This window comes from Mobula hypostoma, chromosome 2 (genome assembly GCF_963921235.1).
Source record: "Mobula hypostoma chromosome 2, sMobHyp1.1, whole genome shotgun sequence".
NCBI lineage: Eukaryota > Metazoa > Chordata > Chondrichthyes > Myliobatiformes > Myliobatidae > Mobula > Mobula hypostoma.
Window position 1 is genome coordinate 40,161,422 of NC_086098.1, and position 14,898 is coordinate 40,176,319.

Below are 14,898 nucleotides of genomic sequence, written 5' to 3' on the forward strand. Positions count from 1 at the left end.
TAAGTTATAGTTGGCATTTGAGCTGTGCCTAGCCCCAGAGTCACCAGTGTAGAGAGAACAGAGCAGAGGGCAAAGCACACATCCCTGAGATGTTCCTGTGTTGTCTGCCAACGTGGAGGAGCTGTTATTTCCAACCCATACGGACTGGTCTCCCAATGGGGAAGACAAAGACCCAGATGCGAAGGGAGGTACAGAGGCTCAGGGTCTGAAAATTGTTGATTGGTACTGAGGGGATGATGGCATTGAACACTAAACTAAAATCAATAAGCAGCAGCAGGTATTGGTGTTGTCGGCTGAGTGGAGAGCCAGTGAGATTGCATCAGCTGTAGCCTGTTGTGGTAGGAGGCAAATTGCAGTGGGTCCAGGTCCTTGCTCAGGCAGGAGATAATTCTAGCTACGACCAATTTATACATTGTTTTAGACTTGGTGTTTTGAATAATTTTTATCCTTCCATTACAATATGCACTATTATGCAACTGAAAATATATTTTAATAAAAACAAGTCTAAAGATGGATCCCAAGTTGAAGTAGAAATTGGAGGAAGTTAAGACATGTAAATGAAGTGATTGTTAACAAGCTTTCGAGCGAGAACGTAGCAAGGCAAGAAGGATGTGGGAAAAGAACACGTGTTCAGTACACATGTAAGCTCCAGAGGAATGAAGCAGGGAACAATACCGTACAGCAGGTTAAAGTTAGGCAATGACAGGTTACAACCTGATAGAAACTGAAATCAGTGGTCAGATGGAGCAAAGCTATGGAGGAAATTCTAATTGTGAAGTTTCTAAAATCAACACACTAGAACTGGTAAACCGTAAACTCAGTAAGGACTGAGATTCAAGCAACTACAGCATTAATCCAAACATCAAATTTTGGATGCGATGGAAGTTTCCCTCTGTGGGAACTTAGGAAAACAAGTCTGGTTACGATAAAGAGAGAGAAATAAAAAAGTTTTGTGTCTCTGATACTGAAGAATACCATTGAGGAAAGGAACAAGATCAAGATGCTGGAGTTAAAGTTCAGTTCCATTAAACAAGACGCAACATGGTGCAATGTTCTATTCAAGTGGAATGAAAGCTGGAATGGCAGATACAATCAAGATTTCACAGGATTTCTTCATCTACCATGTTAGAACAGGAAAGAAGAAAACCAGATGGACTAAATTCAGACAAATCAAAGTTGGTCTAAACCAACACGGTGGTAAACCTTCCGGTTTAAGATAGCACTGGTGAACCTCAGCGACTTCTGGCTGGTGGCTCACGAAGCAAGGAAAGCATCGAAATATTTTGTTAATCACACCTATTCTGACAAACAATTATCACAAGTAATAGTCTGTAACTTCCGATTTAGACTTGGAGCCAATTCAAAGTGGCCGAACCGAGGCCAGGCGAGGTGAGGTGGCAGTCCCATCGACAACAGCAAAGAAGACCCGAGGTTTGAATCGTCGCGCTGAAGGCCGAATCAAGGTGGCAATGTCCATTCATCAGAGCGTTACGATTTGACTGAACTCCATGTTTGGATGGAGACGCAAGCACAGGAACGAATCGAGAAGGTCGGTTACAGGCCGAATCGAGGCAGCACGGTCCAGGCATCAGAACAGACTGGGGCTGAACTCGATATTTGCAGCAGGGTCCAGGCATCAGAACAGACTGGGGCTGAACGCAGACTCAAGCGCAGGGCCAAATCAGAAAGGGAAGTTACGTGCAGAATCGACGTGGTGGGATCCTGGCCCCAGAGTGTATCAAGGCGATGGAACCCGACGTTTGGATGTCATTTTAGGTGTGGGACCAGATTGAAAAGGTCAGGGTGGTGGGACCCGAGGCAAGGGATGGGCTGGTTCAGATCGCTACTCCATGACTAGGCTCTGCGCTGAACTATGGGACTCTTTGCAGGCTTTAGTTCAGAACGCCGTTTGCTTGCAGTTACTGTTTGCATGTGTTTGTTCTCTTTGCACATTGGTGTTTGACAGTCTTTTTTTTTTAAATGGATTCTTTATGGGCATGTGTTTTTCTTTTCCCTTCTCTGCACATTGAGTGTTCAACTGGGTGTTCGACTGTCTTCTTTTTTAAAATATGGGTTCTTTCAGGTTTCTTTTTTTTTCCTGATGAATCTCAAGGTTGTATAATGTATATAGGAATCTGTTAGTCTCATGAGACCATGGATTTGCACCTTGGAAGGTTTCTAGGGCGCAGGCCTGGGCAAGGTTGTATGGAAGACCAGCAGTTGCCCATGCTGCAAGTCTCCCCTCTCCACGCCATCAATGTTGTCCAAGGGAAGGGCGTTAGGACCCATACAGCTTGGCACCGGTGTCATCCCAGAGCAATGTGTGGTTAAGTGCCTTGCTCAAGGACACAACACACTGCCTCAGCTGAGGCTCGAACTAGCAACCTTCAGATCACTAGACCGACACCTTAACCACTTGGTCACACGCAAACACAATGTAATGTAAACATACTTTGATAATAAATGTACTTTGAACTTTGTTGTAAATTCCTCCTTACCATTGTCTATTATCTGGAGTCTAAATTAGGAGAGCTGTCCCACACATAAACAAGCCCATGCTGACTTTATGATACTAATGGAAAAATATTTTACAGATTGTTCCATTACACCCCTGGAAACACCAGCTAAACATGACCACCAAAATCAATAGGCGAGGGGGAGAGAAGCAGTAAGGAGAGTAAGCCTCAGTATGGACTCATGATGTGATTTGGGATCAAATTAAAAATGGGCGAAGAAGCTCCTCATAACCACCACTTGACATACTCTCAGCTGGTACACCAATGCACTTGGGCTTGGGACATCAATGTACATTGGCTAGAGATGCTACGTCATAGAGGATATAACTGCTGTTCTGGGGGTTCCAGCAGGTAATGAGTAAAACAAGTTTGTCCTTAACAATTTACCAGCATACTTCCTGACATAATAATCATGATTAGCATATAAGATCAATTGTGAGAATGTGGCAAGTGCACATGCAGCCGATCGATCGGGCCTCCTGCATGCGAGCAGTATTCTCTTTTGGGCACGTGCTATTGTCTCAGTGGGCCTGATGCATTGCTCCCTCACCAAGTTGCCCAGCATGTACTGCAACTAACATGACTCAGTAAAACTGTTTAAGTGTACTACTCTGCTGAGGTTCTTGATCCACATAGTTGTAACAATTAGCTTCTAGGTTCCTAGGTATTTTCAACAATGGTTCTTTAGGGTAGAGAAGTCAAGAGTTCATTGATGGATGATGAATATGGTGGATCTCAGGGAATTCAGGACTATGGAACACCACCACCTGCAAGTTCAAATGTTCTATTACAATAGATTCAGGGCAATTGGGACCAGGAAGTTTTAACCTAATTAAACGGCTGCACCAATTATCCAAAGTTTCATGGAAATAGTTAAAAAGATATTTAAAAAAAAAACAAACTGCAATTTAACTGAGTAAAAAATAATGTATTTAAATGAAACACAGAACAAATTAGAACACCACCAATATTACTACAGGGAAAAAACTGTGTTAGACCATAAGACATGGGAACAGATGTAGGCCGTTTGGCCCGTTAGGTTTGCTCCGCCATTTAATCATGGGCTGATCCAATTCTTCCGGTCATCTCCACTCCCCTGCTTTCACCCCATACCCTTTGATGCCATGGCTAATCAAGAACTTATCTACCTCTGCCTTAAATACACCCAATGACTTGGCCTCCACAGCCATTCATGGCAACAAATTCCATAGATTTATCACCCTCTGACTAAAGTAATTTCTCCGCATCTCAGTTCTAAAACGACGTCCTTCAATCCTGAAGTCGCGCCCTCTTGTCCTAGAATCTGTTGTCTTGTCCTATCTAACCTGTTCAGACCACTTAACATTCGGAATGTTTCTATGAGATCCCCCGTCATTCTCCTAAACTCCAGGGAGTACAGCCCAAGAGCTGCCAGATGTTCCTCATACTGTAACCCTTTCATTCCTGGAATCATTCTCATGAACCTTCTCTGAACCCTCCCTAATGTCAGTATATCCTTTCTAAAATAAGGAGCCCAAAACTGCCCACAATACTCCAAGTGCTCATAATTGTTACTATTGAGTGTACACTGGCATAGTATTCAATTGATAAACTATCCATTCATATCCCCTTAAAGTTCAAGTTCAGGATTAATAGTCATTTAACCATACATGAATACAGCCAAACAAAAGTGTTACCCTGGGGCCAATGTGCCAACAGTACCAACAGACACACATGGCACATACAGAATAAGAAAGCAGTAAAAGATAGTCACAATAAAAAAAAGTCCTCACTACAACTGAGGCCACGCAACTCCCCTGCCATTCGCCAATAAACCAATGAACTGGGCTTGCAGCATTCCACAATACCAACGTCCAATAGAGTCTTACAATCACAGGAAAGTGACTAAGACAATCACTTGCTGTAAGACTGCACATCCCCCTTTGTCCACTGTCTCCTCCAATGGCTCTCTGACGCAGGTAGCAACATGGCCCGCACAAGTCCGGCTCCTTACATTGTTTCACCAACTCACTGATGGGGCAGACCTGCAGTCCTTAAGTTCTCAATGTCCAGCAAGATCTTGTGATCATAAAAAAAATTTAATTTTTTTTAAAATTGACACCACCCACTTTGGTTGGCCCCCTCGAAGCCACTGCATCCAAGCACACTGCCATCTTATGAGAAGCACTGAGGTTTAATGCTTTTCTTAATAACGAACGATTTCTTTTTACCAGATCCTGACACGTTTGAAAAACACAAGTTACGCCATCCACTGCTTCCTTTGAACCTAATAACATTGCATGTTTGTACCAAAGAGAACTGGTTAGTGTGGCACAATAAAAAAAAAGGGCCTGTTCATCAGCATTGTAGATACCATTCATAGAAAATTTTTTTGAAGCAAGTCAGGGAGTTTTGTAGACTTCCGTGTTTCTTCACTTTACAGCATCGGCACTACTTTTGTCACCATGTGCTTTCCTGAATTCAATGGAAATGTAGGCATCACATCCCATCGAGGGAACACACTATCTGTTGCTTTAAAGACCTCATAATGCAGCTTCTTAGCTAGCTCTTCTGGCTTGTTTTTTTTTAAGAAAGACACGGGTCCACTGGTATGCACACCTACCTCATCCAGTTACAATGGAAAACCTCTGATTGAGGACCTCTTCAACGACTGGACCCTTAACTTCATGCTTCAGTTTTTGGGAAGTTCCCTGTTGTACTTCCCATAATGCCCATTCTTCTCACATTTATCTTGATGATGTATCAACCTTGTAATTATAGATTTCAGCACTCTAGTTATTTCTTCCCGCTTTAAAAAAAAGGTGTCAGGCGGATAGCTTTTAATTTAGTTCAGTAGGGTGATTTTTTTCCACTAGTGTCAAATCTTTTCATGGCAAGGGTCTCAAAAAAATGTTTAAGTTCAAAATGAAAAAAAAACAAAATTATCAAAAATCACCACTTTTAAAAAAAAAAGTATAAAATCGGTATCCGTTGGCCCAAGTAACACAAACAAATGCAATTGATACAACTATTTGCTCTAAGCATGGTGTAGTCTAATGGCCACACCACATGTGACTAACCATTTCCTGCCCCAATTAAACAAAGGGAATTCCAGCTATTTTCTCAATTGGTTTCTGTACTTCTTTATAAAAAGTTGTCCCAAATAAATAGCTGCCCCAATTAACCAATGGCCCAATTAACCGTAATCCACTGTACTTGGAAATACATAGTCATTTTTTCATTATCATTAGTCTAAATCTTAAAGCTCCCTGCCAAACAGCATCACAGGACTACCTTCTCCGAAAGGACTATAGATATCCATCAGCACCTTTTCCTATGCAATAAACTAGTCTAGAAAACTAATATACAAAGGGCAAATCAGAATCACATTTGGGCAACAACAACCTTTTCCACTCTCTCACCCACACATGCAAACACAAGTAGGCCTCTAATCCCAGGACAGACCACCTACAGGCCTCCAACCTCCCCCTCCTTGGCTCCAGTCTCTCAGATATCAGGTCTCTGACCTCCAGACAAGTCAATCGAGAGGCTTCAACCTTCCTACTCACCAACTGCAGTCTTTAACCTCCAGGCTCACTAATCTCTGGACTTTCATCTCCAAGTATCGACCCCAGGGCTTTGACTTCCGGGCCTTGACCTTTGGACTCACACAGACCCCCAACCAGCAGATTCACTACCTTGACACAAGAATTTAGTCTTTGTCCTCAGTACCTGCCGACTTGACATCTGCTCTTCATGATCCCTGGCCTTTGCTCCCACCTGGACTCCGACCTCCAGCTCCAGTTAGCACAACAGTTTGTTAGATGAAGTACTGGCAAGTTACCAAACCTCCTCATCTATGGATTTTGCTAAGCACAGATACTTCCAGCATTCCAATTAACTGTTCTTTGGCATCATGAATTAAGCATTATTTTGCTCTTGGGATAATACACCACTTTCATTTCCCATCCTTGTAATGAAAAATCACTTGCTCAGTTTTAAAAGCAATATGCCAAATTCTAAATACATGCCTCTCTACCAGAATTGTCAACTGGTTCCTTTCATAATTCATTATTTTCAATTATTATAAAAGCTACTCCATGCTGATTTCCTCAATGTAAAATGATAAAAGCAGCATCCCGGAAATTACTAAATATTTCATAATTAATTTCCTGTACAGTCACATAATAAATGATTGATATTAAATGTGATTTTGTATTAAGGAACAAATTACCAATTAAAATTCAAAAGCAGTCATTGGATGAGTGCAATATTAGGAACATTTCAGTATTTTAAGTTCTCTCTGATACAAATTGTATATTCAATCCCAAAATCTCTAAACACAATTTCATCAGGTGGCAAGAAACAAAGTAATAGTCACTTAAATTTAAATACAATATGAAAACTACATGCAAATATTAACTTAGATATTTTAATTAAAATTCACATTCTCATATTTTTCAGTAACACCATAAATTGTTGTATATTTTTAAATCTACACAAATTAATTTTACAATAAAGACTCAATTGTGCTTTTTCCCCCAGAAGAAAACCATAAACCTCAATAGTCACAATATATAACCAATAATTTTTAAGAATCAGCTTACACATTACAAGGAAATGCTGTGTACAGAAAACACTCCTGTTGCTTACAGTATTGCTTACAGAAGCAATAACGTAAATAAGTTAAGATCTTAAACATGCATTTACAAATTCTCTCAGTTATGACAATGTGATGCCAACAAAGTCCTGAGATGGATGAGATGACCAGTAGAAAATACTAAAGATATTGCTTGTTATTATTCATCTGTTCAATATGCTCGTGGTAAGAGGAAACAAACTCATTAACACATTTGTTTGATTTTGGAATTGAAAAGGTGTAATTGAATGTGGCAAAGTTTGCGTTCTTCTCTATGGACGTTTTAAGATAACTACATTTGATAACCTGATCACTGCCCGAGAAATGGAAAAAAACGCTATTCTTTTGAACATTAGCCAACAGCTAAAGGCTGGTTTGCAGTGGATTGGTGCTGGGATATCACGCAGAGTGAAGCTAAAGCAGATGCACTGTTTCAAATGAGGAAACATACTGTGGAAATGCATGATGATTTTTGTACTGAAGTAGTCTTGGATGTGCACAATATATTATGAAATGAAAATGATAAATGTTTAAACCATCAAAGCACTGGCATAAATGCCATACAGAAACTGATTTTCAAACAATTAAGTTTGTTAAACTTATCAGTAAAGATCAAAGTTGGGAGTCAAAAGGGATACAAAGTTTGGGTTGAGATGGCCAAATACCAAAGCGGAAGCAAGATCTTACAATGATCACTGTTGAATGGAAGTATTTGAATGAACACTGAAAAATAATACTGTTATATCGTTTTTACTAGTAAAACTTTGTGCATATAATAAAACACACATTTCAGAAATTATGGATATGGGCATATGACCTTCTGATCCCTATTAGATAACTTTAAAATGGTTCCAAGTATGAAAAAGCCAAATTAGTGAAACTTAAACATTTGAGCTCTATAGAGTGACAAACGCTTCCAACTGTAAAGAATATGCCAATATAGAGTTATCTTTAAACTTAAGGGATGTGAGAGCCAAAGCATTAATTTAGATAGTAGTAATTTTATATTTGGCAGTACATAAGCTGAAAAGAAAAACCTTAAAATTGCCAGGACTATACAAGTACTTGCACTTGAAACAAGTAGGGAGGGAAAGAACATTAACATGGGGAAATAGACAACTAATATAAAATGGACAATTCAAGGAGTGGTTCCGTTTACTGAAGAGACACCAGAGCTTAATACTGTGGTTGCAGTAGTTTACTTCAAACACTTACCTGAGACAGCATGGCCATAAATTGCTTCTACAAAACCAGAGCTGTGACCTGGAAAACGACTTTTAATCCATTCACACACATCATCCACTGTCCACAAGGAAACTGGCTTATTTGTCATATCTGTATTTTCCACCACTCGAATCTTACATTCTTCCAATTCAAGCTGAGCCCCAGAATAATTAATAGATAAAGTCTGTTGGACCAACAAAAAAGTTAGAAAATAACTTGGGATCTGACAGTGGCTTCAAGAATTAATTCCCAATTATAAAACCCAGAAAATTGAAAATTCTCCACAAATTCGTACTGTTCAAATGTACAACATTAACATTTGTCTGAAGATAAATCAATATAAAAAGTAACATTTTCAATGTATGTGTCAAAAGCATAATGGCAAAGTTTTAAAAAAGTCTTCAGAATTATTGTAGGTATCACTCAGCAAAGAACAAAATATATTTTTCAGAAAGATGTGGCTGTCTGTTTTGACCTAGTGACTAATTATAGATTGATGTAGGCAAAGGCCCTATAGTTTCATTCTATAATTTTGACAGGGAAAGGAGCTTAAAGCAAAATGTCTTCAGAAGAAAAAAGTAGGAAAAAGAAAATTAAGAGGAATGCAGAAAAATAATACTAAAAATTCTACCTCTCCTCTCAGAACAGTAGCAATAATTAAACAGCATACTGGTATCCATATACACAATGCCTACACCCTAGTAGAGTAATAGCCTGGCGTTTACTTCTTTCCTATCCAGGTGCCTGTTCAGCTGCCATAATGTATCTGCCTCTCCCACTTCCCCTTGCAGCTCATCTATATATAACCAGCACCTCGCGTGGGAAAAAAATGTCCATCAGGTAGGGTTAAGTTTCACCCCCTTGCGGTAAACCAGTGCTGTAGGTTTTAGACGTCTGCACCCTTAGAAAAAGTTTGTGACTACCTTCCCTATTCAATGCTTTTCAGTCCCTCATTTGGTTGATCTCAGCAATCACTTGGAGCACAGTATTATATGTGACATACAAACAATTAACAATAAAAAAGACAGAAGTAATTGCTGAAGAACAATGCCAAGGGAACTCCGATATACAAATCAGCCTTCAACTAGAATGACCAAAAATGGAAAACGAAGGATAAAAAGTCAGTTCATCAGAACAAAGACCAAAGGAGTTAATTAGCAAAGAATTGTTATGAGAATTTAAAACAAAAGGCAACAAATGAAGTTTGACCTTTAGGCAAAGGAAGGGACAGAGAAAAATAAACATACTCACTGGTAAGTAATCCAAAAAAGTCTCACATCCCATGCAAAAATAAATGTGAATTATCAGTTATAAATATATCAGAAGCCAGTTGTACCCCTACTTGGATGTGTAGCTGTATCTTCCATACAAAAACTATGACTATTCATTACTGGATAGAAAGGCCTTTATGCTGCTTGCCCCCATGCATCTGAATAAACTACTTGCATCTTGAAACTAAGTATTGATTCTCTTACTTAATGCTGTTTACTTGGTGCAACAATGGGAAACACCCCTTATACCACCACATCTGCTCCATTCATCAAGCACCTTTTACACAAATCCCATTTCTAGGCTCATATTCCCATCAAATGCCGCCCACATCCACAATCCTCTAAACCCCCTCTCCCCCCCCCAATTCTCCTGACCTCCAACAATAGGGGCAGTTGACAGCAGCTAATTAAATCTACAATCAACACATCATTGGCATGTGAGACAGAACCTAGGACGTCACAGGGAGAATGAGCAAACTCTGCAAAGACACCATTCGAGATCAGGATCAAATCATGATCCCTAAAGCTAAAGGGAAACAGTGCTGAATAATATTGTTGCAACCAAGGCGACTGGAGCATGCCATGCAGCAGTTTACATTACTCACAATTTTCTGGAACAATATCTCAAATTCCATCTGATGCCTACTCACCTGTAATCGGTGTTCATAAAGTTGCTCACTTTTTCTCTGACACAACTTAGATGTATTGTTCTGGGACATCTTCACAGTCCATTACTCAGTGGTAGATATATACTGTAGCTCTTCAAGGAAGAGCAATAATAAGTTCTGTGACCTATTTACAAAAGTAGACAAGAGTCAATTAATGCCCAGAGCAAATTTGAAGTTGTTAGACCAATCTTGTTTTAAAATCATTATTTTAAATACAGCCAAGATATTTAAAGGCTAGTGTTAGTTATATAATATCATATACAGAATGGCACACTGAAGTTGATTGGACAAGAATTTTGACATTTTGGCATGTTGTTGCCTTTATACTTTCCTAATTCACATGTGGCTCATTCAAGTAATCTGATCAGACTTTCAAGTAGATTACTAGATCCTATGATTCTAAACTTTTTTTAAAATAAAACTGCCAATTTAATTGAGCTTTTTAAATACAGAAAGCAATAAACAGCCAACTCTACAGTTAGGAACAAGCATTGCAGTTGATCCTAATTTGAAAGCACTTTGGATTAATTTTCCAAATGCATCTTCTTCAATACCTCACACATCCATCCAGAGTAACAATTTATATTTGCACGTAGAGTTAATTCAGGAAGAAATCAGCATACTACTATACAAAGTCATTTCCTCCACCCACTTTCAAATTAATGGGAAGTAAAATATACGCAGGTACTTTTAAAGTGTTCCTAAGTAAATTCACGTATTTGTCAACTAGCATCTGTTTCAAAATATGAAAGGCTGGAATTGGGTTGTTATTGAAACACTGGTCGACCATTCACAGCCTTGAAATATAACCCAGATGTGTAAAGGTCTCACCTTCACTGAAGGAAGCACGAGTACTTCCGCAGAACCTCGGAATTAGTTTATTTTTCATATAATTTCGAAACTTAAAGTGGCGCCCCAACTTTCAACTTTTGAGAAGTGCTAACAGAATACAAAATACCCGACGGCCGGCATTTGTGACGGAGACGGGCCATCTCACATACCCCAGAAATCAGACACGATCCTCATAGAAGGCGCTGCAACTTAACTCCCGCCAGACTCAACCAGCACACCCGCTTCTCGACTCGGATTCGCTCCACTCCCGATGGGCGAACCTGTCGCTGTACCTGGGATTCACTCCGTCACTCGCGACACACCTGGACCTACCTGGCCGTTTTGATTACTAGCTGCGTGCGCAAACTCTCCGTCTCATCAGCTTCTCAGGCGTCACGTTGCTCATTCGGAGCCAATCGTTTTCCAACTAAAAGTATGTCTTGCGTGACATTCGGCTCCATTTGCGCGCTGTTCCTGCTCAGATAGATTTGAAAACTGTTTTGTCTTGAGATTTGCTTGAGTAAAAAAAAAATTGATCCTTGTTTCATAGTGAGATAACTAGTATAAATTTTGAGTCAAATGACAGAACAAATTATTTGTTTACCCAATGTCTGTCATGTTTCACAGTTTACAGTGCAGAATTGTAACTAAATACCATTAATTCAACGTTAGTAATATATAATTATACTTTTATACAATATTTAAACTCTTTATGTATGTATAAATCTTATTATTTTCATTTGTTATCTCCCGTATCCTGTTAAAGATCGGTTTAAGATAAGGAGCAGGAATTAGTGAGTAGCTCTGTGGTGGGACTTAATCTGTTGAAGAACATGGAGCTGCAGAGATTAAACTGGAGGGTAACGTAGTATCATTGTTCCACCAACCCTTGCTCGATCCATATTGGCTGGACCAGATTTTTCAGAGGATGAACTACACACAACTGTCTGGAATATGTTATTTGATTCACTATCTTGACAGACAGGCCACTAAGTTCAAGCAAAACTTTTACTAACACTTTTGTCTTGAGAGACGATGTAACGCCGACATTTTAGAGTTTAAGCAGAGTTAGTAAATTTAATGGTACTGGGTCCCATGCATTTCATTTCTACTCTTAAATGTCATTTAGGGAAGAAAGGAATACACATACAGTACAACACATGACTGAACCTTTCCTCTTTACAGATGTTGATTTATATTTCGAGCATCAGTCATATTGCAAAAACGATTGTAGTTGTGTATGACAGCACTTGCACTGAATTAGCTGATCGCAAGACAGTAAAACTCATTTAGCACAATGTCCAAATCTACTCAGCATCTGCGGATAAATGAGAATTCAATTGCATTTTAAAAAGTATACTCAGAAAAGATGTATGCCTCACAAACAGTCAAGTGATGGTTCTGTAGGTGTCGCAGGCACACGTTCCAATAGGGATGCTGTTCTTCTCATGCCTTGACTAGTCTTTCCACCATGGTAGCCACTGGAAGCGAGCTTTTCATTCCTGGTGGAGTGTGGGAATTGGGAATGGAGGCAGGAGCATGAATTTCACTTCAGGGGCCGATGTGATTCCTGTTTAGACCATCGAGGGGACGGGCCAGTTTTAAAGCCCATAGGGAGCAACTGCACCAGATCGCCCACCCCTTACTAGCTCTGCTTGTGGATAGCACTGCTCCAGAGAAGCAATAAATGCTGTTGTTGAGGGACGTTTCCTTGGTTCAGTCCTTCCTTTAGCATCTTTACTGCCGGTAAACCACCTTTACAAAGATAAAATCAACATCCTACTCTCCTTTCACTCTCAGATCTTGGGTGGATACATGGTTTCAGAGCACAGGGCCCTTATTGACTAGTCATGCTCTGGTGCACTAAGTATTAGAAACAGCATCTCCCTTAGGCTATGAATTTTCCTATGCAGTTTCCCAAAGTTCATCCTTAACTTACTTGAGCTCTGGGAACACAACATTTTCCAGAGGCCTTTGAAATCTAGTTTCCAAGAATAATAATGCAACAGGCTTCTCGGAGTGGCCATCTCTTCTCATTTGTGTCCCCCCTCCCTCTGCCTTCCTTTCCCTGGTTGTACTTCTCTGATTTCCCCTTTGGAAAATAAGGGCCATTAGCATATTTTCCCATGGTTGTAAGGATGTGGCATTTTGCTGTCTAACCACAGATAGCAACAAGAAGGCTTCTATCAGCAAGGAACAACTGACGTTAACTATTATCACAAACAAGAGAAAATCTGCACTTGCTGGAAAGGGCCCCAAACAGTCCTTGCAGATGAGGCGACCACTTCTCCTGTGCTGGGGTCATCTACTGTATCCAGTGCTCTCAGTGTGGCCTCCTGTATATCAGTGAGACCCAACATAGATTGAGAGAATGCTTCGCCGGGTACCTGTGCTCTGTCCACCAGATAAAGTGGGACCCTCCAGAAGCCACACATTTAAATTCAACTTCCCATTCCCATTACAACATGTCAGACCATGGCCTCCTCTACTGTCATGATGAGATGGCAGTCAGGTTGGAAGAGCAACACCTTAGATTCTGTTTGGGTAGCCTCCAACCTGATGGCATGAACATCGATTTCTTGAACTTCCAGTAATTCCCCCCCCTTCACTATTCTCCATTCCCATTTCCCCCGTCACCTGATCACCTTACCTGCCCATCACCTCCCTCTGGTGCTCCTCCCCCTTTTCTTTCTTCCATGGCCTTCTGTCCTCTCCTATCAGATTCCCCCTTCTCCAGCCCTGTATCTCCTTCACCAATCAATTTTCCAACTCTTTACTTCACCTCTCCCCACCTCCCAGTTTCACCTGTAACCTTGTGTTTTACCTCCCCTCCCCCACCACCTGACTCTGGCTCCTCACCTTTTTTCCTCCAGCCCTGATGAAGTGTCTCAGTCTGAAACATCGACTCTACTCTTTTCCATAGATGCTGCCCGGCCTGCTGAGTTCCTCCAGCATCTTGTGTGTGTTGCTGACATTAACTATGTCTGTGATCTGTAGAACAACAAAAGTCAAACAATAAAGGAGTTGCAGAAGTAGTTTACAATTATTTTGCTCCTATCATCAGTGCAATGCTGTTTTGTAATAATATGGCTTCTATATGGAAACGTTCCTACTATGTAATGCTTTGTAAAACAGCTGATGGGTTAATGGTCAGCCAAGTAGAAATAAGTGGACTTGGTAACTGAACAAAGATGATCTTAGGGTTAAATGTGGCAAGCATGGTGAACAGCCATTTACATTTTCAGAGCGGTGGTGGGCATGAGGTGGGTACAAAATTTGATGGTGGAACATGTGAAACGTTCCTTCATTTTTTTACAGCTGTGCAGACCAACCATTGCTCTGAGCAGGAAATTTTTACCTGGCCTGAAAACTGCACGACACGTTAAATAAGAGAAAATTCCAACTGCACGGCAACAAAGGCTACGTGTGCAGTAGCATTTCTGTTACTGTGCAGCCGTGCACTTGGTGAGCTCCCAAAAAGGGAAAGGGCCCCAAACAGCCTTTACAGATGAGGTGACACTTCTTCTGTGTTGGGGTCATCTACTGTATCTGGTGCTTAGCTCATCTGGGACTAAAGCATCACGGCTGTTCATGATGTTACCGTTCACTTTGTAGGAAGTAATGGCCTGCAAACCCTGCCAGAGTTGACATGTCTCCAATTCTGCTTCGAACATAAATGAAAATTGTTCTTTTGCTCTTGAGATAGCCCTCTGTAAGTTGTACCTGGCCTTATTGTATCACCAGACTTAAATGCAACAGTTCAGCAGACT

At 40.4% G+C, this 14,898-nt stretch overlaps 1 protein-coding gene across 5 annotated transcripts in view; it reads right to left on the reverse strand.

Moving 5' to 3' along the window:
• Positions 1-11,594, reverse strand: part of LOC134339444 (sterile alpha motif domain-containing protein 12-like) — a 58,934-nt gene extending 47,340 nt beyond the window's left edge. For 3 of the 5 annotated variants that reach the window (XM_063035990.1, XM_063035962.1, XM_063035985.1), the window contains exons 1-3: positions 11,299-11,474; positions 10,280-10,421; positions 8,350-8,542 (exon numbers count right to left, since the gene is read on the reverse strand). In XM_063035990.1, coding sequence (XP_062892060.1) covers positions 8,350-8,542; positions 10,280-10,348 — 262 coding nt within the window. In that variant the 5' untranslated portion in view covers positions 10,349-10,421; positions 11,299-11,474. Of the gene's footprint in view, positions 1-8,349; positions 8,543-10,279; positions 10,422-11,128; positions 11,274-11,298 lie in introns of those variants that run through there. The other 2 variants (XM_063035971.1, XM_063035976.1) reach the window with 2 other exon arrangements.
• Positions 11,595-14,898: the final 3,304 nt, after the last annotated feature.